The 27883-nt window shown below is 36.9% G+C and overlaps 1 protein-coding gene across 3 annotated transcripts in view; it reads left to right on the forward strand.

The window, feature by feature from the left end:
- Positions 1–27883, forward strand: part of kif5ab (kinesin family member 5A, b) — an 89627-nt gene that overhangs the window by 49960 nt on the left and 11784 nt on the right. For all 3 annotated transcript variants that reach the window (XM_028003687.1, XM_028003688.1, XM_028003689.1), the window contains exons 12-24: positions 1993–2219; positions 3470–3538; positions 5180–5386; positions 11131–11277; positions 12377–12565; positions 13158–13275; positions 18618–18682; positions 19750–19859; positions 23366–23467; positions 23961–24021; positions 24120–24191; positions 24306–24410; positions 27040–27253. In XM_028003687.1, coding sequence (XP_027859488.1) covers positions 1993–2219; positions 3470–3538; positions 5180–5386; positions 11131–11277; positions 12377–12565; positions 13158–13275; positions 18618–18682; positions 19750–19859; positions 23366–23467; positions 23961–24021; positions 24120–24191; positions 24306–24410; positions 27040–27253 — 1686 coding nt within the window. The remainder of the gene's footprint in view (positions 1–1992; positions 2220–3469; positions 3539–5179; positions 5387–11130; positions 11278–12376; positions 12566–13157; positions 13276–18617; positions 18683–19749; positions 19860–23365; positions 23468–23960; positions 24022–24119; positions 24192–24305; positions 24411–27039; positions 27254–27883) is intronic.

A 27883-nucleotide genomic window follows, 5' to 3' on the forward strand; every position in this document is an offset into this window, starting at 1 on the left:
GAAAAAAAAAAAAATCTCCCTTGTCTTCTCCCAGTACTCCCAGTGCTAAGTTCAGCAATACATGAAGCGATTTGAGTGATCGGGTTCTATATATGTGACTGCAAAGGTACTATCAATTTTTTTTTTCATTAACCATTTACACTGCATACATATTATCAATAACTCTCTCTTTCAGGGGAAAATCTTCTTGATTTTTTGCACATAACTGCTACAGTTAACTCTAAAAGTCAGTTTATAGAGCCCTTACTCATGAGTAGAGCACAGTTTAACGATGCCTGAGAGAGCCGAGTTCAGCTCAAATTTGTTATATACATAAAAAACATTTTTAAGGTCACAGTTCTCAAAAAAGTAGACCAATATTATGAATATTCTCATTTGTGTCTCAGCACAATGCCTGTCCCCCAAATTCTGAAGGATTTTGTTGCTCATTTAAGTGAATGTGTGCAGGTATTTATCTTCTGCATGCAGGACACCAGTCCTTGAGAAATGTTTCATATCCCTCAGTAGAAGAATGAAAGAACAAGACAAAGACAGAAGAATTACAACTTAGCAAGTAAAACTTAGTAATTACAATACCTGCAATTACAACTTAATAAAATGCAAAATGTACTGACTGGATTAATAAAATTGACATATAGAAATACAACAGAATCAAGAATTGTCCCTATAGATTTTTATGGAAGTTCCCCCAAAAGTGAAAACTTACAACAACTAACGAGAACATGGCTCAGTCTGGTCTGGCTAGCTCTAACAACAATCAATAAAAAGAATGTTTTTGGCTCGATAGTAAAAGTGGAAAACGTGTCCTCCTCTTTTTTCCCTTAGATCTGCATCTCTATAATTGCTTGCGAATTTGTTTTACATTTATCTGGTTTCAGCTTCCTGTAGATTACCTTTTCATTGCAGACAAGATAAAGTGCATGTGAAACATGATTAAAAACAAACAATGTTTCCCCACAGCCTTTACTCATCTGATTCGACGGACCTGAGTAAACATATAATGAGTTCCTTGTGTGTATGTTAAGCAAGAACATATTAAACAGGGAGACTGTTGAACTATGTGTTAAGGAATATAACATCAAAGTATATTTAAATAGACCTTCACTTCAACTATAGTAAATCCTCACAGACAGGAGCTGATCTGACTAACATTTAAACTGTGACTCACAGAAAACAGCTCTAGACTTAAAATAAAAAAAAAAATATATATATATATATTTTTTTACATCTATATATAGATGCAAAATAACCCTGCTGTCTTCCTTTTCATTGCATAAGTGACTCAAAGCTTCAAAATATTCAGTTTTGACACTAGTATAGATTTATATTTATATGAAATATTATAAAACAAACAAAGATAATTCTTTTTGAGTTTTTCATTGATATTACAGTTCAACAATTTGCTTTCTTTGTTTTATATCAGGGTGTATTTTACTAAAATATGGTTAGAAAATGAACAATATCTCAATTTAAAGATGTAACTTGTATAATAATTTATAAAGAAATTACATAACTACATGACATGACAAAATACCTACAGCTATTTCAATACTCTTATTGAGCTTCCTGTTTTTCTGTTAAGAAAACTTGAATCTTGAAAATGATCATTAAGCTTGAATGGAAAGATAAACTTGTATTTCCTATTAGGTCCTCCTCTCCCTCTGAGATTTGTGACAGACTTAGATTAGCTTTTGCACCAAATCAGAGTTTATCTTGTACATCCTGATAGCTAACAATGTTGTGCAAAAAGAGCACATGACATTTTCTCTCATTAATATCATGACTGTGTCAACTGAGCTAATGCTAGGTGACAGTGTTGAGGAAGATGCCTCCCCTTGACACGGAACCATTTTAAATCTCACATTTGAATTGATTGGATTCAGAGGAAACACGAATAAGATAAACCTCATAATCCCATTTTATGCATTCATTGGTTGAGAGAAGGAGAAGGGCAGTTCAATGACAAAAAATATTTTCCTTCTGTCTCTATAGGCGAGAATGATGTTGTGCTGGGGCAGCTGGGTGATGGATCGGAGGATGCCCCCTTCGTGCCTCTGGATTTTGAAGAGCCAACTCTTGAATTATGCAGCCCATGCACCCCCTGCACTCCTTGCAGCCCTTACTCCTTAGCGTCATCCATTGTGGTTCACATCTCAGAGGAAGAGCGGCATAAATATGAGGAAGAGATCCGCAAGCTGTACAAGCAGCTGGATGATAAGGTGACGACTGCAGCAAGAGGATTGTCTGGGAATGAATGCAGAGCTGATTACACACCTTGTGTGAGATGCAGTAACATGCATGCAGCTACACAGAGTACATTATACATGCATTATTTAGAAGAACATTTAAGGGGTGATTTATTTACAGTAGCAGCTATTAGTGAAGGATATCACTGAGGCAAAAAAGGTGTCATTTATTTTGAAAAGCTAAGTCTTAAATTAACATATTTTTCTTTCATTGCATTTTACAGTTTGTAGAGTCTAGTTTGAAGTTCAACACTTATGGTTTTCGCCAATATTTTTGAGTTAATTTATATTTTTTTCTTCCCTCTTGCACTTTTCTGTATAAAGTACATGATGTTTACATGTTGTTTTTTTCCGATATACATCCCATACTGTGCTAAACTCCTGAATTTAGTTCCTCTCTTTCACTTCTACAAAGTTTTCTTTCCAAGAAACCTGACTTCTAAAACAGCCTTGATCAAAACTTCATCAGGCTTTTTGAGTTAGGTCTTTTAAGTATTTTTCTTGTTTTTTACACTTACTGCTTCTCTCCCCACCATTTCACATATTCCTTTAGGAAGTCACCCAACTCTTTTTTATGATTTATTCTGAAATAAAAATGTCTCAAACTGAAGAGATTTGTTGTGTCTACACAAAACAGACATCCTATTTTGGCTCTTTGTGGTCTTAAAGATATGAAATTTCTGGCAATTTCTTTGCGTTAAATAATAAAAAACAATGCTTCTGAAAGTGACATTAATTATGCATCTTTCACTTTGTCTCAGGCCTTACTATTCAACCTTTAAGGTCTTCTTTTGCTCTTTTCTACCAACACTGTACCATTTGCTACAATGGTTAGTAACTTTGATAAAGCAAATTATATTGCTGAGAAAATCAGCATCACCTTTGAAGATTGCAAGAAAGTTTGGTTTCTTGGAAACAAGAACTAAAAGAAATTAGGAATGTCCAGTTCAGACGATCTCTGAACTTTGATACAAAGAAAAAACAACCAAACAGCCATGTGTTTCTAATATTACACTCTGTATTAAAAGGCTTCATTTTATTTTATTTATCCATAACACATCTAGAAACACTTTGTTTTTTAAATTACTTTTTAAAACCCAAGGCTGTATTTACAACTTTGAGCCCAAGTTGTAAATGCATGCTTGTGTTCACACACTGAGCCCAGAAGATTCTGGTGTACAGTCATAAAAACATACAAATTAACTGTTTCTATTCCACTGAAGGACGATGAGATCAACCACCAGAGCCAGATGGTAGAGAAGCTGAAGGAGCAGATGCTCGACCAAGAGGAGGTAAAAGATCTTGGTTTTTACATCCTTTCATCGGTTTGCTTTAAACGTCTCACAGTGGGCCGTTGTTTCTATGAGCATGCCAACGTGAATCACAGTTCAAGCAGAAGTCAGCTGTGACAGGGTTTACCATCCTGCCCTTGATATGAATGAGCTGGAAAAACAACACATTTCTGCTGCCAAAAAGGAGATAGAGTAAATGAGACTGAGGCTGCTGATCAGTAAGTATATTTATGCTAACTGGAGTTTAAAACATAACCTTTTTAAACTCCAGTGGAAACACAGATGAAAGGCTGCTGCTCGCCGTGAACTCCTTGGAGTTAATTTTTCTTCAATTACAAAATGTTTTTAAGTTAGTTGCTTTTTCAGCCAGTAAATTATTTTTTGCCAATAAGTAAAGAAGGAAATAACTTACGAGACATTTTCAGGGCTGGAACATTGATGACTAAATTTTGATTAATTAGTTACATAGATTCTAAAGATTTTAGAGCAACTAATCGCAAAGAAAGATTATTATTAGTGTGAATCTCATAGCTTTCTTTGCACAAATTGCTGCATCAATGCAACATAGCATGGAGAGGATCAGCCTTTAGGTCTCCTTAGGTGTTAAATTCAGGTTGCTTTGATGGCAGCCTTCTGCTCATCTGCATTGTTGGATCTGGTGTCTCACCTTCCTGCATCCCATAGATTCTTTTTAGGGTACAGGCCAGTTTTCTAGCTAATAAAAAACACCGAAACCACAATCATAAAACTGGCATTGGTACTTTTCCCCTGAGGGCCAAGTCCTGCTGGATAAGAAAAAAACGACAACTGTGTCTGTGGACACATCGGTGGAGCAACACCAGCAAATAACATGGCTCAGAAAATCATTACTTTGCTAACCTCATACTGTTGGCATTTTTAGGTTAGATAAGGACCAGTTTGGTGAAGCAGAAACTTTAATGAGTAAAAACAGAAACTTAGAGCTGTCAGTCCAGGAGTATCAAAACAAATCTGAAGATAAATAAAAGGCATCGGACCATCACAGGCTGAGACCCAGTAGGCTAACCAACATAGAACCAGAGGGGAAAACAGGGGAACTGGAGAATCTAGCAAGGAAAGAATGAGAAAGATAGTTAATATATTGAGAGGATTCCACTCAAAAAAAAAGTAGAATCCACATTTTCTAGATTTGGACATTTATGTCCCTTAAGAGCCCTACGGTGAGCTGAGTTGCCATAACTGTAGCTACCAAATCAGAAACTTTGCAGCATAATGACCATTTGTCCAAACAAAGGCTTTGAGCTTGTGTAAATATACTGAAAACTCAGGAGGAGCAGCATCTACATTTTATGACACATCATTCAGGGAGATGACTCTCAGTGGGCTGCAGCAGAATAGCAAAAGCTGGTGGCAAAATAAAATGACCTCTGTCTTTGTGCAGTGATATTCTGAGGTGAATACTTTAAATAGGAATAATTTGTTCACCTGCATTTCGTTGCAGTCTTGTAAAGACATTTATTTTTTCTAGAAGAAAGGCTGTTTTGTTTTGTTAAAAAGTAATCCTTTGCATTTTGTCTGTTTTATTTCTATATATATATATATATTTTCTTTTTTTTTCTTTTATGGAGCTCTTATATGTAGTTAAACCTCTTTACCTTTCAGCTTTTAGCTTCGTCCAGGGGAGACAGCGAGAAGGTGCAGTCAGAACTCGGCAGGCTGCAAGCGGAAAATGAGTCTGCTAAGACTGAGGTGAAGGAGGTGCTTCAGGCTCTGGAGGAGTTGGCTGTAAACTTCGACCAGAAAAGCCTGGAGGTCGAGGAGAAAAGCATGAAGAACAAGGTGCTGGCTGAAGAACTTGGAAAGAAGATGGTGAGTCTGAGTTTCTAATGGTGTTGTTGCAAGTATTTCATCCTGCAAAGTCGAAAAGGGATGTTGCGGGAATAAATCTGTCATGAAGTCACTTACTGAATATATATTGTGAAATTCCTGAATGAAGTTAAACAGATATTGAGGAAATGAAATTTCAAAAGTAAACAAAGACAAGAGATAAATTATGACACCAGCAACCATGAAACAATTTAAATTGAAAAACAAAAACACTCCTAAGAGTTAACATCCATCCTGGATATCTGAAAACGCTATCAAGTGCAACCAAAAAGGCCACTTACTGACTCTCCTGGACAGCCTGTTGATCAGTACAGCTATAGTCAACATGACATTTCTAATGGAGCTTCTTACTTTATTGAAGTAAAACAAAATTTAGATATTCACACAGACAGCTCTGTTTATAGAGACATTCCCTCACATGCAGTAAATGTCTGGTTTAAAAGTCTTAATCTTCTGAGGAAGGTCCCTAACAGAGTTAAATGATTTGAAACCACATGCATGCCAGCCATGGTAAGAGGCGGTAAACTTTTAAAATTATATTTTAGTTTATAATCAAAATTATAAACATTAAAATTATTATGATTAACCTGCTACAAAGCTCAAGTGAGCTTGATTTTTAGGTCTTGAACTACTCTTACTTTGGCATTTTCTGGTGGTGAAGTGAATTTAAGGCTTTCTCAATTATGGCCAGTGTTCAAGATCCAAAACGGTAAAGCAGCAGATACCACCACTACCATTTTTCAATGTACATGAAAAAGCTTTGGTAGCTCATCACTGCAGGAGCTGATGTATGTTTCAAGTTGATTTTAGTACATTTCTTTAACTTCATGGAAAAAAATGCTAAGAAAAACATAACAAGCAAATCACTTCTCTGATTTGTCTGGACTTTCAGCAATATGTGGTTGGCATAGTGATGTAAATCTGTCATAAGCCGTGAAATTAAAATAAATGCCTTATTTTCTAACTTACTCTTGGTTTTCAGTTTTTTAAAGCAATTTTTTACAAGTTAGAACAGCTGATTTTTTTTGTGAAATAGCTACATCACAGATAAACACATGTATAAAATAGAATAAAACATGAGACAAATGAAAGAAGACATTCAAAAGTATTTTCTTAGCAGGTTTAATGTGACTTAATTAAGATGAAAGTGTGGATTATAAAATAGGAAGGCACCTCAAGTGAAGAGCAAACATTAATGTCAATAGAGTGGTCCAGCAGAGGAAGCAAAGCCTTAATTCAGTTATTATGACCTACTTTGTGAACCGAGTGAACTCTTCGCCGGCGTGTTAAAGCCTCTTCAATATTTCATACTGTTTTACAGTCTGCCAGACGGCCATCACATCTATCCCTGACTTTCTCAGAAACCAATCCAAGAACTGATGAAAGGAGCTGACAACATAACGACACTGTGTGCAGTTTAGTTCAAACTCAGCTGGCACTGCAATTTGTCCCCAATCATTTCACTTAGCACAACTTCTCCTTTACACTGTGCTCTGTCGATACCTCTCAGCTGACAGGGAGCCTTCACAGGAACGTCTGCCAGCAGTCTGATAGATGAATACATGGCATAAAAATTACTTTACTTCACAGTGACAAAGCTTTTCCTCAGCTTCATTCCGCATCTATGGCTGAAATTTTGCTGCGCTGATATAAAAAGCATGACTTAGTGGCAAACCTCTGTCATTTGACCGTCTCTTTGGTTTTCTTCAGTTAAAACTCCTCTTTTGCTCTGCATGTGGCCATCGCTCAATGTCACTGAATTCATGCGCTCCTTGATGCATTCTTTCATCCATCTAGCCACTTAAGCTCTTTTCTATCAGTTTCATTTACTCTATCCATCACTTCAACAGACTTCTCTTGACTATCTTTTCATAAATCTTTCTTTAGATAAGCTGAATAGTTTTATTACCCTTTCCATCTTCATTCTTTTTATTTATTCATGAAGAAATAATCTGGGGTTAATGATTTACTGCCATGTGCTCATAAGTTGAAGTTTGCCTGGAGAGGTGACCTTTAAAGGATAACAACGTTGCGTTAATGGGGGAGATGAAGACTAAACAGCCGAGATTGTGGATTTTCACCATTTGCATGGTGATTGGTATAACATCGGGTTGAGTAGATGGCATGCTGCTTTTTAAAGGAGCATCGGCCTGTATAGATTCACAATATTTTGTTTAAGTCAAGTATGAATGGTATGCACCCACCTCGACTAAGTAGTGTGTAATTGGTAAATAAAGTCAGTTTATTTTTACTTACTCACACGCTTGTGTTGTAAGCTGCTAACAGCAACAAACCCTTTGCAGTAATTAATTGCTATAGATAGAAACACATAAATATATCTGGTATGTGTTTTTCATACAACTGAAGAGAGAGACTCCTCACCTCACAGCTTGTAAGCCGCCTAGTCGGCAGGCAGAAAAAGAGCAAGCAAAATGTGGTTGATAAAGCAATGCAAGACATTAACAACTGAATTTATTCAGAAAAAGATGGAAAAAAGTGAATGTGAGTCAGTGTATTTTGTAAACAGGAGGTACTCTTTCCATTGTATTAAGCAGAGATATGCCCTTGTTTTCACATGTGCTTATTCTTAGTTAAACCTGGTTCACATAATAAAATAATCATGCCAAGTTTTCACTTGATCTTTCCATTTCAACAATCTTATAAATGTCCCGATTATCATGATGACTCTTAAGATAATCTTAGGAAATATTTCTGCTGTCTGGTGTGTTAAGAGTGACCTTGTCTACTCAGAAGGAGTCCGTGAACGCTCTAATGTTAAATCGGGGATATTCAATATGTTGTGAGGTGTTCCCTGAGGACAAACATATCGCATGTTAAATGTGATGTGTAGAGAGTCAGAAAGTGAGGTGAAAAAATCACAGAGAGGAATCAAAGACAAAGATGACAAAACAACTGATGGTGCTAAAAAATAGTGCACAATCTGTCTCCATTGCATCTTACTTGTTGGTCATGTTTGTGAACTCTGAACTTATATTTGTTCTCATGAGATTTTGCTGAATTTGCTGTCTGACATTTGAATGTTCGAGAGTGTGTGTGTTTGTGTGGGGTGTGTTGTCTTTGATGAATGGCTCTGCACCACACATTGTTGGACCAAACCTTTTAAACCTATGATTAGTTATGTGTAGGGCCTCTCAAGGTATGAAAATCAACTGAGAATTTTAAAATCTTGCTGTACGAGCAAGGCATCAGGAACAATAATATATTTGAAAAAAATAATAGTTTATATTATTCAATTCAGTAAATAAAATAGATTAATTACAGTTTATTACTGATAGTTTAGACAAATTATGGTTTATAGTCAATGAAAACTTCAAAGTATATTTCTCAAAAATTTGAAAGTACTGTACATAACATCAGTAACAGTTATTTATTTTGAAAAATGATACAAAATAGCCATGTGATAACCTCCACACTGCTGGGGAGGAATGCTGAGACAGTTTTCTTGCAGACAGTCATTGAAGCGCCTCACAAAGTGGGAGCCAGAAAAGGTCAATGCTGAACAAGGTGGCTTTTCACAGACTGCTGTATCCAGGCATTATTAAATGAAAGCTGGCTGGAGAGAACAAGCATGGTAGAGAAAGGTCCACAAGTAACAAGGATAACAACAGCCTTAAGAGGATTGAGAAACAAAATCTATTCAAGAATTTTGTGGGAAGATTAACAAGGCCTAGAGTCAGAGTTTCAAGAGCTGCCTCACACAGACTAATCCAGGACATGTTGTCAACGCCGACATATAAGCTGGAAATTTTAGACCATTTCAAGTTTCCTTCCACTGACAAGCTTTATGGAAATTCAGATTTCATTTGCTAGAAGGACTCGGCGCCTTCCCATGCTGTCAAAAAGCACCAGTACCTGTTTTAATCATAATATTACTGTGTTTGATTAGTCTGCAAGCTGGCTTAAGCTGAACTGTGTCAAGAAGAAAGATGAGAGGAACCAGACTCAACAATACTGATGAGCTGAAGCTGTTATTAAAGCAACCAGGGCTTTATTGACACTGCAGCAGAGCCGGAGGCTGTAGAAAATCACAGGATGCAGAAATTTAAAAATAGCCCCAAACAAATATTGACTGTGTATACAGTATAGTGCACAACCAACATTTCTCTATTAAGTTTCTTTTTTCTTTCCTATATAATTCAGAAATTTTCTGGAAAAACTTACTGGTTCATTCTTATTACATTAGGTCATAATCATCATAATCAACATTTTGAAATACATAATTCTGTGACATAAGTTAAGTTTTGGTGCTATTATGAATCATGTAAATGATGTACAGTTCAAACGTGCAGTCATTTGCAGTTTCTTTGCTAATGTCAAGTGAAATCAGATCAGCTGTTGTTTGGATAGTTTAGTCCAGTCTTTGTTCTTCCTGATTAAATGCCAGTTATAAAAATGCACCTTATATAGAAAAAAAACAAAAAAAAACAACAACAACAATAAAACATGGAGGACCTTTTATTTGAGCCAGTTCAGATAATATCCTTCAGATTCACCCCAGACAGTTTTCCAACCCATCATAGGGCAACACAACCATACACAGAAATGCATGCTTATAAAATTATCTTACAAATAAATATCTGAAATGTGTGGTGTGAAATTGTATTCCACTACTATTTTCTGTTAAAATAAAAGGTTTAAAATTTTGTGTGCAATTTTACATCCACAATTATGCATTACTTTGTGTTGAGTTATTCTAAAAAAATCCCAGTGAAATACATGGACATTTGAAGTTGCTGTGTATCAAAATGAGGAAAAGGTGAAGGCTGAATATTTTTGCAATGAATGTTCTCTGCATTTAAAGTGTAGGACCAAGTGTTCTCTAAAGAGCTGGATATTGCATGAATACAGGGATATTTTCACACTTTCATGAATCATTTGAACTCACATAAATAATAAAACATCAGGTTTGCTGACAAACATTGCTGGCAATATTTCATTTTTTTCTGTATTTTAGGAATGAAGCATCTGTTTAACACTGCCTGGCAACGTTTGCTGTTTATGCTTGGCACATGGATATTTTTTGCATCTCAACAGATGGAGAAAGAGAGAGAGCACACCAGACTGATAAATGTTGGCATCAAGTGATAGCTAGGTTGTGTTTCACATATTCAAATACTTTTTTTTCTAAGTCAGGGAGGTTCAGGAGATGCTTGATGAAGGTGTTTGAATTCAATCTACCAGGAGAGTGAAGGAGATTCACATACAGAATCAGATTGAAGAGATTTATTTGCTTTCTTCAAACAACCCAAGCAAGATCCCTCAAACATGCAAACCTTCTGGTAAAGCAGATGAGTAGAAACTTTAATCACCAAATTCTAGAAAGTAAGAAGTATCTCACAGTTCAAAAACGCAAACTATATAAATCCTTATGACGACAACCTTGATCACATCAATCATATAACCATCTCACAGGTGCAGATCTAAAGTAATGAATTAACAGTATGCAAATAAGTGAAGGTTATATAAGAGCTTCTCTAAGGATGTAAATCCTTCTGCCTTCAAGTTAAATTAATGCAAATCTGCACTTCTTTAAGTTCTTTGAGAGCTGGAATAGAGATGAAATGTAGAAGATAGATAAAAGTTTAAAAAGGTAAACTTTAAAAAGTTCCTGTCTGTTTATGTTTTTCTTCAATGAAATCCTTTTTCTCAAGCACATGTCCTCTATTTGCACCCACTGCCTCCACATCCCTCGTCTCTTCCAACAGGCTCACCTCAGGGCTTTAGAGGCAGAACTGTCCCGCATCCAGGAGGTGAGCAGCCACCAAAGAAAACGCATCGCTGAGGTTCTCAACGGCCTCATGAGGGACCTGCGCGAGTTCAGCACTATAGTTGGAAGCCGGGAAATCAAGCTGGTGAGAAACAAAACGACCGTATTTATGGCTCAAATGAGGGCTTTTGCAAGATATGTTGAATCTTACTGCATTTAGAATACCATGTTATTGGCATCTCCATACAAAAATTATGTTCTTTAAGTTTGTGAAATGGAAGAGTAGATTTGAATTTGCTGAAGTACATACCTGTCCTGAATAGGTTTGTTTCCACATGCTGAGTCACCTTTTCAGTCGTGAGTAATCACTAGATCTTGCTACAGAAATTAATATAACGATGGGGCTGCTAACATGGACTTGATTTTTATTATAAAACAGAATATTTGAACTTCCTGTCTTTTTTATTGTGTTTCTTGAGGACAAAGTGTGTTAAAACTACAAATCTAAAGGCATTTTTGGTGGATTTTAAGAGAAAGTTGATAAATGGTTTTCAAAACTTTATATCAATGAAAATCTGAAAAGAGTCGAGTACATTGCCCTTTTACTCTAATGCCCTAAATAATAGACCTCAAAGGTCTGTCAGAAAATATTAGTCATTGCTTATCATGTGGAAGAAGCTACTCAAATTGACCTTACAGGAAAAACAGCAGAGGTACCTCTCAGAAAATTTGAATATTTAAAAAGTTACTCACTCATTTATATTTTTATTTGTAAAGCATTTTGAAAAACGTATGCATTTTCCTCCAATTCACAAGGATACTCTGTATTATGGTGGTTTGTCACATAAAATCCCTAAAATATAGATTTTAATTAATTGATGGTTATATAACATGACAAAATTATGTTTGTGGAAGTACGATTCAAACATGCTAAAATTATTTACAAAGAGCAATTTATGGACCTTTGCAGTAGAATCGTAGGATCTGAGATATTTAGATTGATGTGTACCGTTCTCTAATCCTATACACTCCACTCCTAACCTGCTGAGTCACAGCATCTACTAAATGATGCTCTTAATCAAATGTTTATGTGCAAAAGATGCCAGAAAAAGTCTTTCCTCTTCCCCCACTTCTTCCTATAATTTCCCAGCAGTATTTAAATTGTCACCACTCAATCTTGATAAAACGTCAACTCTGCTAGTTTTTCAACAGCCTCTCCTGTTGTGTGTCTTATTTATCTCCAGCCTGTGGAGATCACTGGTGCGATCGAGGAGGAGTTTACGGTGGCTCGGCTCTACATCAGCAAGATTAAGTCAGAGGTGAAGTCCATGGTGAAGCGCTGCCGACACCTGGAGAACCTCCAAACAGAATGCAGCCGAAAGATGGAGGAAACAAGCAGAGAGCTGTCGTCATGCCACCTCCTCATCTCACAGGTGCAGATCTAAAGTAATGAATCAGTTGTTGTTTGTTACCGAGGAAACAAAGAACATCCGGATGAGAAAAGAAGAGTGTCAGGCATAGAAATACTGTTACTGTGTTATTGTCAAAAAATGAGGAGAACAGATATTAGAACCTCAAATAGCACATTACCGATGATCATCGTCATTATCTTTCAAGCACACTCTTCTATCAGTTTAATTATCATTTAGCATAGTGGGCCATTGTGGGGACTAAATTACTATTGAAAGGCAATTCATGCTTTGTAGCATTTTTACTTGTTTGCGGAAATTTCAGATGCTTTTTAGATCTCACCCTTATTTGTGCATGTAGTCCTGATTCTAAAGTGTGGCATATTTTATATTCTGTCTGTGACTGAGGCTGCTTTCAGGCATCAGGAGGTAAATTTTTACTATCTTTGGTGTTTAAACTAAATTCCCTAATGACCGGGGCTCATAAATATTTAATGTCAGTACATTCATTCAGCTTAGAAAGAGAATTCTCATCTTTTGTGCAGGGTTCTCATGGGTAAAGGTTTGGGGTTTTCTATTCATCTTTAAACTTTGTGATTCATGTTGTGACTTTCAGCATGAGGCAAAGATTCGCTCTCTGATGGACTGCATGCAGACTGTGGAGCTCAAGAAGAGACGGCTGGAGGACAGCTATGATTCTCTGACTGAGGAGCTGGCCAACCTCAGAGCTCAAGGTGCAGCTGAGTATTACCTGATATTACTGATATTATGATACTTTTAAATAAAAAATATCATAAACATAAAACTTAAAATAAAGACAGAGCCTTCAGCTCTGTGGGGCTCAGAGTTGACCAACACGACCAGCATAAAATCCTGCTGGATTTTATTTCTACCATGCTAACTTACATTTGATTTTAAAAATTTTTATTATAGAGTTTCTCATTTTTAAAAAGCAATTACTACAATAACTAGTATAATTTTAGAAGTTAACTCTTTCAGGTTAAACACAACACAGACATAAAATTTTAATTTTGATTGTTTCCTGTCGCTGTTACAATGCGGAAGGAGTATAATGGCGGATTATACTCGGATATCAGAATCACCACGTTCCAAGTGAAAAAAACTGCCCTTTGTGTAAAATGCTGTAAAAATTGCAGAAATTAAATGGTTCCTTGCACTCCTGATGGTTTCTAGTTCACTAAATCAAACTGTATTTGGATGCATAAAATCCTTTATATATATATATATATATATATATATATATATATATTCACCTCTTATTCCTGAAAGTAGGTGTCCTGGTTGCTGATTACAACATTTGGCAAATTTTACTGCTTTTATAACTTGTAGGTATAATACAGTAAATTTGGTGAGTCATTCTGAAATGCATAATCTGGCTTTCTTGTCAAATGAAATGCAACTTAAAATCCAAAGATGGACATAAAATCTTTGATAAGCTGCTACTTTCACAACATCTTTAAAAACTCTAAGTAAGTCAAAATAGTGAAATAAAGTAAATGTGACTTAAGTTTGTGTAATGCTTATATTTTAACTAATCAACTTTTAATAAGTAATTTGGGAATTTGTTTTGTTTGACAAAGTGACCACTCTAATGTTAGAGAAATAGGAGAACATGCTGTTCAGCTGAAGTTGACCTATCAGGATATGTACAAAGAAACACCTACTCACCTAAACTAGGAGATATCTGCTAGCAGAAAAATAATCACAAAATGTATTTACAGAAACATCACTGCATCTGTACGGAGCCCTCTAGGGGACATGGGGAATTTTTTTTCTTTTGCGTTCCCTCGCAAAACTTTTGCGTTACCTCGCAAAACATTTGCGTTCCCTCGCAATACTTTTGCATTACCTCGCAATACTGTACTGGTCAGTTATGCAGCATAATTGAACACTGCAAGCCTTTCTTACGGTGGGCGCCATACTTTCTGCTTTAATATAAGGTTATGTGAGGTTTTTCCATGAACGTTAGTATCTTTTTGTGAAATATCTGAAGTTTTATATCTTTCTTTAAGATAGAAAGGCACCACAAACCTACGATATAAACAGAAACTTTCCGTAAGTAGGAAAGAAATAAAAATACATCCTAATTTGGACTATTTCTGAGTTATTATCGCGGGTAATAAATCATCTGACAGTTCTGATTGTGTCTCTGTTGTGTTCGTAGTCTGAATGGTTTAAAGAGCTGCTTTCAGTGCCGCTCCATCTTAGCCTTAACAGACATAAACATGCAGTAAAAAATAAATCGATTTTCAATCAGTGTTTTGCACCAAACAGTTAATAATAATAAACAAGTTTTCACTGAGGCTCTGTAAGAGCCATATGAATGAAATAAGTAATTATTGATATGACAGGAGCAGGAGGCTTTGACACTTAGGTGTGTCGACGTGGGAGTGACGTCACCAGGTATGAATGGGAAGGATACTGGCTTTGTGTGTATTAGGAAGCTGTGAGCGGGGCGGTCAGTCCTTGCAAAGTTTGGAGCCTGATCATCAAAATGGAATAAATCGATAAGTGTGACAGAACAAAGAAGAGGTTTGGAGTTGATTGATACACGGACAGATGAGATTCCCCGAGTTAACCCAGTGCGGCCCTTTACCATCATTAGTTTGTCGTGTTTTTAATAATAAAAACTTGTTAATAGTAAAAACTGTTTGGTGCAAAACACTGATTGAAAATCGATTTATTTTTTACTGCATGTTTATGTCTGTTAAGGCTAAGATGGAGCGGCACTGAAAGCAGCTCTTTAAACCATTCAGACTACGAACACAACAGAGACACAATCAGAACTGTCAGATGATTTATTACCCGCGATAATAACTCAGAAATAGTCCAAATATCTGAAGTTTTATATCTTTCTTTAGGATAGAAAGGCACCACAAACCTACGATATAAACAGAAACTTTCCGTAAGTAGGAAAGAAATAAAAATACATCCTAATTTGGACTATTTCTGAGTTATTATCGCGGGTAATAAATCATCTGACAGTTTTGATTGTGTCTCTGTTGTGTTCGTAGTCTGAATGGTTTAAAGAGCTGCTTTCAGTGCCGCTCCATCTCAGCCTTAACAGACATAAACATGCAGTAAAAAATAAATCGATTTTCAATCAGTGTTTTGCACCAAACAGTTTTTACTATTAACAAGTTTTTATTATTAAAAACACGACAAACTAATGATGGTAAAGGGCCGCACTGGGTTAACTCGGGGAATCTCATCTGTCCGTGTATCAATCAACTCCAAACCTCTTCTTTGTTCTGTCACACTTATCGATTTATTCCATTTTGATGATCAGGCTCCAAACTTTGCAAGGACTGACCGCCCCGCTCACAGCTTCCTAATACACACAAAGCCAGTATCCTTCCCATTCATACCTGGTGACGTCACTCCCACGTCGACACACCTAAGTGTCAAAGCCTCCTGCTCCTGTCATATCAATAATTACTTATTTCATTCATATGGCTCTTACAGAGCCTCAGTAAAAACTTGTTTATTATTATTAACTGTTTGGTGCAAAACACTGATTGAAAATCGATTTATTTTTTCCTGCATGTTTATGTCTGTTAAGGCTAAGATGGAGCGGCACTGAAAGCAGCTCTTTAAACCATTCAGACTACGAACACAACAGAGACACAATCAGAACTGTCAGATGATTTATTACCCGCGATAATAACTCAGAAATAGTCCAAATTAGGATGTATTTTTATTTCTTTCCTACTTACGGAAAGTTTCTGTTTATATCGTAGGTTTGTGGTGCCTTTCTATCTTAAAGAAAGATATAAAACTTCAGATATTTCACAAAAAGATACTAACGTTCATGGAAAAACCTCACATAACCTTATATTAAAGCAGAAAGTACGGCGCCCACCGTAAGAAAGGCTTGCAGTGTTCAATTATGCTGCATAACTGACCAGTACAGTATTGCGAGGTAACGCAAAAGCTTTTGCGAGGGAACGCAAAAGTATTGTGAGGGAACGCAAAAGAAAAAAAAATTCCCATGTCCCCTAGAGGGCTCCGTAGTACATCTGTATCCCGTAATATCTTGTTTTTTATCTGAACTATGTGGTGCAACAAGCCGTTAGCCACCCCCTCATAAAGAAATATCTCTAGTAAGATTGAATCACTTGGAAAAATAAAATTGTCTGTGTATGAAGTTTTTGAGAGCTCTTACATTTTTAAAGGATCGCTTTAAAAATATCTATGAAAAGATTTGATTTCAATCTGAAATGACATTTAGGATTTTCTTTCACCCGTCATAAAAAGCTACGGGGTGGCTGCCCAGACACTAATTTAATCTTCCATTTAGAGTCAAACTAGAGGAGATGGTTTATCAACTGTCTCACTGGTTTCTGCCAAGGCAGAAAGTAACTGCCATGGCTGCGGATGTGGAGTGGCACCGGCATTGTCTGAAGCCATGGCTCTGCTTTATTAGTTTGGTTAATGACTAGCTCATATCCTCCTTAATGATTTTGCCTCTAAACATGAAGTGTTTCTTTATGAGCAATGATGACTGGCTAAGCTGAACATGGCATTAAACCTTTGGCAATCCCCTGTTCATTCAGTATTTCTAATCTATCAGACTGTGAGCCATTTTTTAACACTGTTTACAGAGCAGAATAGTAGCTGAAGTAAACAAATATGGATCATAGCAAATGTAAATTACTCTCAATGTAAAGCCAGGAATCTGAGACAGGACTACCTCCAACAGTTATCAAATCTGCAGTTTCTGAAACGTTTACACCAACAATTTTACTGTTTACCACTTTTATTCCTCATTCTGATGCATTGCTTGAACTTAATCAAGTCATTCACCACATCTAAATAATAAAAAGGACTAAGTTGCTGCCAGATGACTAGCTGCTATTTTTGTTAAAACACAATGGAACATGTTCACCTAATAAAGTGGAAGATTGGTGTATCTATGAACTCTGAACTGGTGGGTCTGACATTTAGTAAAAAATAGAAGTCAGACCCACTTCTGACTTCTATTGATCCCTAAATCAGGTGATTTCTCTCCTAAAAAACACCTTATTTAGGAGAAAAATCAGGTGAAATAAGACATATTACTAAGTCTGATCAAATAAAACATCTATTTATGATTAAAAAACATTACAAGGTGAATACACCAATGTTGCAAGAAGCAACAAATCTTTTATCCTGTAGGAATAAAACTTATCCCTGTTTGGTGTAAATATTAAACGATTTTGTTTGACATTCCATGTTTCTCCTGTGAAGGACGAAGGACCGCTCCAGTTTGCAGATCATGATAAATTGCAGACGGTTGCCAAAGTCAAACGTTAAGGTCAGCGTTCTGAAACAGTCAAAAGTAATCCCGCCTCAGCAAAATTAATGACCAGGAAACAACAAAACAATCTGTGTTTCGTGGCGACCAAGGTGAATTGTGGAGAAATCGACTTCCTGTTAAAAACTGTTGTTTGCTTCAGTGGAGCATTTTATTCTGTCATCATTTTTTTATGTTGTTGAGGACAAGAAAAATAAGGCTAAATAAACATTTCCCTTGTCCAGGACAAAAAGATTAATGGAACATTTGAAATTTGTGCAAGGCGCAGCTAGCTGCTGCTGCTACTCCCAGTGCTCTTACACAATTCACAAATCAGGCCAGAGGCAATGTAAGTCATTCTTTCTTTGGTTTCCCAGAGAAGTGAATTAAATAACCAGTGGGTTTAAGAACTTGTAAATTCATTTTGGTTGTACTCAATAAGCCAGGCAGACGGGGATAGAAGCAGTTGACAAACACAAAGTCCATGTTGATTGCATTGCCTGGAGCAAGGTGCAGAGCTCAGTGCTTTCATCATCAGACAACAGGGAGTCAATATCTGGTTGGCGTGACCCAAAGATTTAATTTACAGCTATATATTTTCCTAATGAAACCATGACTGATGTCAGCATGAGTATCCTTTAATGATTGGCTATCAGGTCACAGTGGGAATAAAACTGTTATGTGACTCACATTATCACCATGTCAACCTCCTTTCTTGCGTTTTCTTATATTTTCTAACACCCTTTCCTTTGTCATCTGATCTAAAATTGCTTGTTTCAGAAAGCATGTCACAGATGACCAATGGGGAGAACAGCACATCTCTCCAGAATCTGTCTGATATGAAGGTAACTATGACTACAGTAATAGCAATTTCATATATTATGCTTTTTATTATTACAGCACCACAGCTGTAATAATAAACACCTGCATTAGGTAAATGCAAGTGTTTACAAATTATTTTTTCTTGAGCCATGAATCCACACATCCTGGTGCATTCTTGTATTTCCCAGCACCGCAACAAATCAAATGATGAAGTCACTTCAGACAGAGGGAGAAAGGATTCCTTTGATTTCAGGGCAGTTTGAATCAATTTGACAAAAGATGGAAATTGTAATTGAATTTTTTTTTGTTTTTTTTTCAGTCCTGTTAGATATGGAAAGGCATCTGAATTATGAAAAAATATATGTATTTTTTACTGTGCTAACATGCACCTGGCCGATTTGGTCAATGGTCACTTTATTAGGTACACTTTGATAGTTCCAGGTTGGACACCTATTTACTTTCAAAACTGTCATAATTCTTCACATTATGAATTCAACGAAACGCAATCTTTTAAAAGTGATAGCATCACGATTTGTCAGCTGCACAACCTGGAATTTGATTTACATATACTCCAGGTTTGGAAATACACGAATAAAACTGAGTACAGAAAAAAAAATCTGTTTTTAAAGTTATATTCTCTGCTCCCCTGACAAAATTTTGCATCCATCCATCCTTAAGAAGGGCCCAGAATGGATGATGAACTTTGCTCATTTGATCCTGGAGCAGTGAGGAATTTTGTCATAAAAAACTTGTGGGAACCGTGGCTATAAAGCTGCTGTCTTACAGATGGAAAGCAATGGTGATTTTTTGCTTAGATCTGTATTCATGCGAGTGTTTTTGCCTCCGAGCTCCAGCTTTATTAGCTGAGTCCTAAATCAGTTTCAGTGGCAGTGTATTGACACTGGTTGTCCTGTGTTCAATGCCTAGAGAGCCTTTCAAGTTCACTTCTGCACAATGTGTGAAATTTCTTTTCCCCTGGTGTTTAGCTGTTTGCCCTTTCCTCCCACATCATGTTGCTCCCTTTCCTTTGTGAGGAAGACTTTGCTCTCACTTTATTGGTCTTTTTTCTTTCTTGTTGGTGACTCCTCAGAGAGCTCTGGAGGAACAGATGAAGTTGCACCGTGAAGCCCAAAGCAAGCAGCTTGGCCGCCTTCGAGACGAGATCAACGAGAAACAGAAGACCATTGATGAATTAACCGAGTTAGTACTTCTTTCAGTTTACTTTAATACGCATTAAATTTTCATTTTTACTCTTTTGACAACAAGACAAGAACATACAAAGGTGAACATAAGGTTTTTTGGGTTTTTTTTTACCAAATAATGTCCAGCATATTTAACATTGTTTTTTAAGACTGTTTTGCATCTCAGGCAGTACATTAAATGTTTTCTAAAACATGCAAATGAATATATAAAAAATAAAAAATAAATGCATTCTGAATTTCACAAAAAATGTAGAAATATAAATCCATACTTCCTTTTATCAACCGACTGTGTAGCTGAGGCATCATACCTGGAAGGGAAACTCAGACATCCAGATAGTGACATGCTCCCTAGTCTGAAGGGATGAACACGCACTTTAGTGTTAGTTCCTGGTCTGCTCTGGTGTTTTCCTGCAGTGGCATGTGCCTGGATGCCCTCCAATGCAACATCCGCATTACTGCAGGCACCCAAGAGTGCGCCTTATGTAACTAACCAGCTCAGATGACTTCTTAACAAGCAATGGAACAGCGGCTCTCCTCCAAGCTGCCCCCCTGGTTGATGGACCTCCTTAGTTTATAGGCGGCGCCCAACCATCCTACTGCTGAAGCTCATTTCAGCCATTTGCATCCTGGATCTATCTCTTTTCTCACCATGGCAGATAGAGGCATCATTTGCACCAGAGAAAGTTAGGTCCTAATCTATCTATCATCCTAACATCATCAACATGGAGGGAGGTGTCATCATTTTCTTTCTTTTTGAGCACCATTCATTTAGGATATAAAGACCTGACTTCAGCCTCTTCACTCTGGTGCAAACCACTCCAGTGCCTCATCTGCACAAAGCAAAGACGAGACCATAAGGTTCAATCCTAGGCACAAGCTGGACGTTGTGACAAAAATATTGGCACTTGGTTGTGGGTCAGGGACCCAAAACCAGTCCCCAAGAGCTATTACCCTGCAAATTTTAGTTTCATCCTTTCTGCAGCATATCCTAATCAAATGAATTAATTGCTACCTGGCCTCTGTGGAACTGAATGACTGTTTATAAAGGAAATCAGCCATTAGTTCAAGTTGGTAGGAGAAGGAGTGCATTTTAACCTTTTACCCAGATGCACCCACCTGTCCCTAAAAGGTATATCCACAGAACAGATGTGGGTCATTTACTACCAAAACAAACGAGTTATGACAATATTAATTAACAAATCTCTTTGGGTTTAACATCAGTCCCTGATATAAAATTGTTGAGGTTTTTATCCCATAGGTTTAAAGATTTGAAAATCTTAAAAAAAATAATTTTTTTGCATCTTCTTTCCCAAACCAACCTTCATTAATTAGAAGGCAAAATATTCAAACAGCATAGATTAAATAGTTTTAGCTGAATTCTCAGAAGATTTAAGCCATCGCTACAAGAGATAAAGATGTGGGTGGCAAACAAAGCTGTGGAGTAGGAAGACATTGGAGCTTAGCTGCTTCTACCAAACCTCCGCATGAAAAGCCACTAGTCTGACTCAGCCTAAATGTGAAAATAGCTGTCCCTTTAGGACCTGAAACTGACGGTGTACTATACCGAACATGACCGCCCAGAAGGAGCTGCAGACCCCATCAAATAACTGAAGCACACATCCCAACTGGCCTCAGAGTAACCCACTACCACCAAACGAAGAGATGTGAAGAAACACACATTTGGTACAGATCTGCTTATCCTGCTTTCACAGTCTGAATTTGGATAAGCAGCTTGGAATGGATTGATGGGTGTTATTGAGGCCAAACGGATGTGAAAGAGAAAAAAAAAGAGACTCCCTGCAGATCCTTTTATTAAAACAGGGGCAAGTTGGTGCAGATGTCTTTTTTTATGCGTTTCATATTTCAAAGATGAAAGGATTAGAGAAAGGAAATACCTTAAGATAAAAGGGGCATATTAAGATGTGCAAAAAAGTTTACTGGTAAATATTTTTAATATTGAGAAGGGAATTTTAGTAGTTTAATGTTGACCTGATTCTATGCAGAGGCCAATCAATCAGCCCATTTGTGCCCGTCAAGGGTATGAAGCACTGCTGTGAATTTTAATCTTTCCACCACCACCAAAAACTCATTTTTGCTGGTTATCACGAAACTGAGGCCAGAAGTGCCTCAGACCATGACCAGAGCAGTTATTTTCTCATTTGAAGTAAAGACATGTGGCAACACCAAGCAAAATGTTTTACCTTAAGATGGTCAAGGAATATCTTGGAAGAGATGCACTGCATTTCAGATCTCTTCAGTGTTTGCCTGTTTGTCTCTCTTAAATCCTTGAAATAACTAAATTTATTTTAACATCAGACAAAGATAACTTTGTTAAATACAAAACAGTTGTCATATGAACGTTTAATTCATCAAAAGAAGAAAGTAGGTTCTTATGTTAAAAAGTAATTGTTCTCCAAACTTAATAGTTTGTAGTTGGAAGTGCCACTCTTGGTACCAGTCACTGTTGACTGAACAAAGCAGTCCCATATCATCACTCTACCTCACTATGTTTGAAAAAGCATAACCTTTTCCTGAACTGTTGTTAGTACATTTAATATAACAGGACACACAGGAAACAGTTCTACATTTATTCCTTAAGTCCACTGAATATTTTCCTACAAGCATTAATGATCATGAGGATATTTTTGGCAATAATTGCATCTTTTTTTTTTCTTTTGGTCAGTAGCGGTTTTGAACTTTCCCACTGATGACCTTCTTGCCCAGTCGTTTCCATATTGTTGAGTCATAGAAGCTAACATTAATTGATGCGTTTGAGGTCTGCAATGCGTAAGATACTGTTGTAGGTTCTTTTAAGGCCTCTGTTATGCTCTTTGAAACTTACTTCTGTGAAGCATCACTGCCGTTCCATGTTTTCTCCATCTGTGGAAATTAGTTCCGTTTATGGTTCATTGGGGTCCCAAATCTTTAGAAATATCTTTCTAACCTTGAAGCTTAATAGATATTTTTCTTCTTGACTTTTTTTTAGATTGGGGCATAAAATGTATTTTTAAAATTTTTGTTAGATCTTTTAGCCTTCTTCAAATTGTCAGATGGGTTCTACATAAATGATTTATTGTTTCTCCAGATCTGGCAGTGATCAGGCTGGGTATAGTTGAACTAAAAATCTCGATAATTCATGATTTAACAAATGTGTCAATACTTTTTCATATGAGACCAATCAGCATGTTAAAACTTTTGTTTTTTTTGTTTTACTATGGCTATCTTTGTCTTATCATAAATGTATTTGATCTAAGAAGCTAATTGCAGCAAGAAAGTGAAATAAGTCTGTAAAGAGGTAAATACATTTTCACAGCACTGTAGGTAACATTAAAATATGAGAATTACTTTGCTGCAGCACAGCGTGATGCAGAGAAGTAGAGGAAAGTAACTCCCATGTGTGAGCTATAATACAGTTTCTGTATCTGCTTTCTATTCTGGAAAAGCTGTTAAAGCACAAAGCATCAGTTTGCCGGCCCTGACCTGATCGGTTTTCAACTTTTTCAGCTGGAATCAGAAGCAGCAGCTGGAGTTGGAGCAACTGCATGGTGACTTTGAATGTCTCAGAAGTCGGGAGCATCACAAGAGCCGGCAGCTGGAGGAACTGACGTGAGTCTCTTCTTTACTGTTCTGGCCGTCTTTCAGACACCTCGCCATATGGAGTCCTGGAGGCAAGCTGCCTCTTTAGATTCCCATCTTCCTGTTTTTTTTCTTTTTCATTTGTCTTTTGTTTTCCCTATTTTTTACCTAGCCACTCTACAGCTCTGTCAGTCTTTTTATAGTGGATGATTCTAGCAGCGTACATTTTTTGCACCATTTTCTTGCATTTCGTCCATCTTCCTGTCCAACCCATTTTGCATCTCCATTAAAGTTCCTATTAATAAGGTAGCAGCTGGTTGTAAAGGGTCCCTTTCTACATTGACCTTTGCAGCATATTGCATCAGATGGCAGATGGGCAACACCCCCATGAGTGTAGCAGCCGGTCTATGCTCCCTTTGTTCTCCAGTCATGAATTATTCTGATCTGAATGAGGTAATCATTTGGGTAAAGACAAGTTCAGTTTTCAGATGTTCTGTCTGGTCATCTTCCTGTCTATGTATAGATTTCTCTGCGAACGGCATGAGCAGTCAAAGCAGGACCTGAAAGGACTGGAGGAGACTGTTGTAAGTCATTATTTACTGTCACGATGTGACCTTCAGGAGCTGCCAATCCAATTACAGCTCCACTAAACAGCTAATTTACTCATTTCCTCCTTCTGTAGGCCCGTGAACTCTACAGCCTGCACAACCTCCGCAAGCTCTTTGTTCAAGACCTCACGACTCAAGTCAGAAAGGTAAGGCTAACAAGACCAAACAGTCTTTAAAGTCCTGACAATCCAACATTTTCAAAAGCAGCAATTTCTGTAATGCAGTTTTGACAGATGTTTCTTTTTTTTTTATTTTGACAGAGTACAGAGCTTGAACCTAATGATACCGGGGGATTTATCACTCAAAAACAAAAGATTTATTTTCTTGAAAACAACTTGGAGCAACTTAGTAAAGTTCACAAACAGGTAACACAAGTGAGAGATTTGAGAAAACACAAACCATTTCACTACAGAGTTTCCTGACTGACCCCAGGAAGCTGGTTCAGTCAGCAATGCAACGGAAGAAAAGTTTAGATCAACAAATAGCCGTGTGCAAAAACGACCCAGTTATAATGTAGATCCAATTGAGAATCTGTGGCAGAACTTGAACATTATTGTTTATAGACACTATTCAGTCAATCCTGCCTAAGACTTAAGTTTTATAATTGACTACTACTCTATTGCCATTTGGGTTTAAGGGATGAACTGGGGTGAACTGTTGAATTCTGCTATACTGTAAGTAAAAGCAACATTTGCGCCATCAATCTTCAGCATAATTAAACAGAGCAAATTAGGTGTTAAAAGTTATAAATTTTAGAAAAAAACAAACAGTAAGATAAAATTAGGATTTGAAAATCTGTCTTTGTACACAAACACAGAACAAATAGACATACACACGCAAACTCACTTCCCATCTTTAATATTCCTAAATGGACCGTTGCAGAACACTAAGTGGTGATCCGCTAAACGCTTTGCAGACTGGCAGAATATTTTGAGGCCGGCAGATTGGTATGAGCTGCACTGCAGCAGTTTGTCAGGCTGAAAACCAATCCCGAGGATACTGCTGGGGGTCTCAATCCCATCCGCTACCTGCTGGCACAGTGCAGATGGAAAAAAAAAAGCTATGGTCGTAAATCAGCAAGCTCCCCAAGGAGCATGATAAGACTTTCAAAGAGTGTGGGACAGTGGTGGATTTAATCATCCATCTGTCTGTCTAGCTGATTTCTCTTACAACATTCCTTAGCTCCTGTGGGAGTTTCTGCTCTGTTTGTCTTTGTTTTCTTTTAAAATGATTCACAGCCAACCAATAAACTCCTACAGCTGAGCATAAGGTCAATTAACTGACTTCTTAGATGTTTTGCCTGTTGGCCAAGTTTGCTTGCATGTAAAACCTCCTAATTCAGAATCTCTGCAGGATGGAGATTAGGTTGCATGATCACGTTCTGGCAGAGTGTCACTGTTTAAAGGTTCGGTCATTATCTTTCCCCAAAGAAACCTGCATAGAGCAGCAGTTAAGGTGCAGAACAATATCCACATAGATTTTGCTTCATGAGGTTAAACAACTATCATCTGTTTTACCTCACTGTTGTTTGTTACACTGTTTTATGAAGAAGTTGTTAAAGCTGAAGTATGGCCTTTAAAAGATGACCATATTCCATAAACAGTTATACTTTTAAATTAAAATTAATTAATCTGTTGAAAATAAATTAACTACCAAGCATAGCGTCATGATTGTTTGTTTTATAAATAAATGATCTGCCCGTCACAATCACTGGTAAATAAATTGTAAAAGGCACTAAAGTAGATTCACATAAAGACTTGCTGTATTTTAATTGTTTTTGTCAAAATAGTTTCCACACTGTTAGAAAACTAATGCCACTTATTGATACCTTTAACACGCAATAGACACTCCATGGCAACCAGTTGTTTGAAAGCCATGCCAATAAAAAGCCTTTATTTAATTTATTCACATTTACTGTGAACTTGACTAGAACCTCAATTTGAAATGACACTAAAGTTTAGCTTTCAGTAAAGTACACTTCTAGTGTGTTTGAAAATCAAAGGATGATTTTGTGAGGACAAATAGTACCTAGTGTTAGGAACAGTGAAAGATCTGTGATTCTGTGGGCCTATTTTTATTTATTTATTTTTTTTGGAAGATTGAAAATCCTGTTTGAGGACATTTTATGTGGAATCTTTGACATATGAAGAGTTTAAAATAAAAATTATTTTGCAAGATAATGATCCTATAGCCAGTCCAACAGAGCAATAGTTCAACAGATAAAAAAAACAACCTTCCTTCATCAGAATCCCATCCTGGGATCTAATTGATATTTTAAAAACCCTGTGGAGTGAGCTGAAGAATAAAGAGTAAATTTAATTGATACTCAGAGAAATTGTGAAGAAAGGATCCCAGTCTCTGTATCCTCCAACCTTGTAAAATACTACAGAGGAAGATGAAATACTGTCCAGTTCATAAAGGGGGCTTGTATAAAATATATACATTTAAAGGGTAGCTATAAATGTGGCTGTGAAGTTGCTGAAATGTGATTTTTCTGCTGTGGAAACGTTTCCTCACGAAATAAAATGAACTTTTACTGTAAGATTGAGCTGCTGAAAGACAAGAATAACCTATTTCCAGTTATTTAACAAGTTCATCCTAAATTTAAATTTCTCTACACTACTTTGCATGTCATGTTAGGAAGCACCGATTTATGATGTCTTCCTTTACTCATAAAATATCAATTGAGCTAAAAAGTAAAAATATTGTGGTCAAATAATTAAAATCCTGTTTAATTCTTTGTATTTAAAACCTTGTTGAAAAGGATGGAGCATTGTTCAGAGCAGCATGTTGTCAACGAAGCATGGTTTACTTTCACAAGTTCATAATCATAATATTGTTACTCTAATCAAAAAGTTGAACAGGTTTTAAAGATTCTGTCATCTTAAAGATCAAATCAACTCCATTGTGAGCTCTACCTCACAGAGAAAGGCAAGATTACCAACCCTGACATTGTCAGTCCGAGTGTGGTTAATTTTTTGACATGGGTTACAGCTGGTACGCGACAACGCAGATCTTCGCTGTGAGCTTCCAAAACTGGAGAAACGTCTCCGCTCTACCGCCGAGCGAGTTAAAGCACTGGAGGGCGCGTTGAAGGAGGCGAAGGAGGGCGCCATGAAGGACCGTCAGCGCTACCAGCAGGAGGTGGAGCGAATCAAGGATGTGATGAGGCGCAATCCTTTCCGCCGCCCCCACGCTGCACAGATAGGTAACATGAACACCTTATTCACATCCATGAAATGACCCAGACTTTTCACTATGTCTTGTTGCTAACCTTCTGCTCCAAATAGTTTTTGTGTGGCGTGCTGCATTTCAGTAAATGTGCCCAAAAGGAACTAAATCTTCCTTTAAAACTATGCGCGGAATATCCTGTAGTTATATTTATATGTAACATGTATAAATAACATAAAAGACAGCTGCATGTGAAAATAAATTTGATACATTTAAACTTTATGTAGACTACTGATTCATATTTTGTATTTAAATATTTTGTATATTGCGAGTCTCTATACTGCCAAAGTCATGTATTATCTAAAAAACTCTCCTGTGCCGTTCCTAAGGGACTGGGAGAATTACTGAGCTAGAAATTAAATCACACTGCTGCAGCTAATATTTCTTTAAACTTGGTATTGGACTAAATTATGCATTAACAATTTTTTGGTCTTCAGGCTGACAATTATCAGTCCCATTTATCAAAGTTATTGCTTAGTGTAGCTTATTACAGCAGCAGTGCTGTTTAGTACTCAAATTCATATATTTATTTAAATCTTTTTATATTTATAACCCAAGAGTATCATGGAAGTGTCATGAAGGTTGACTATTATAATAATAGGAGAAC

This window comes from Xiphophorus couchianus, chromosome 20, assembly GCF_001444195.1.
Source record: "Xiphophorus couchianus chromosome 20, X_couchianus-1.0, whole genome shotgun sequence".
NCBI classification, from domain to species: domain Eukaryota; kingdom Metazoa; phylum Chordata; class Actinopteri; order Cyprinodontiformes; family Poeciliidae; genus Xiphophorus; species Xiphophorus couchianus.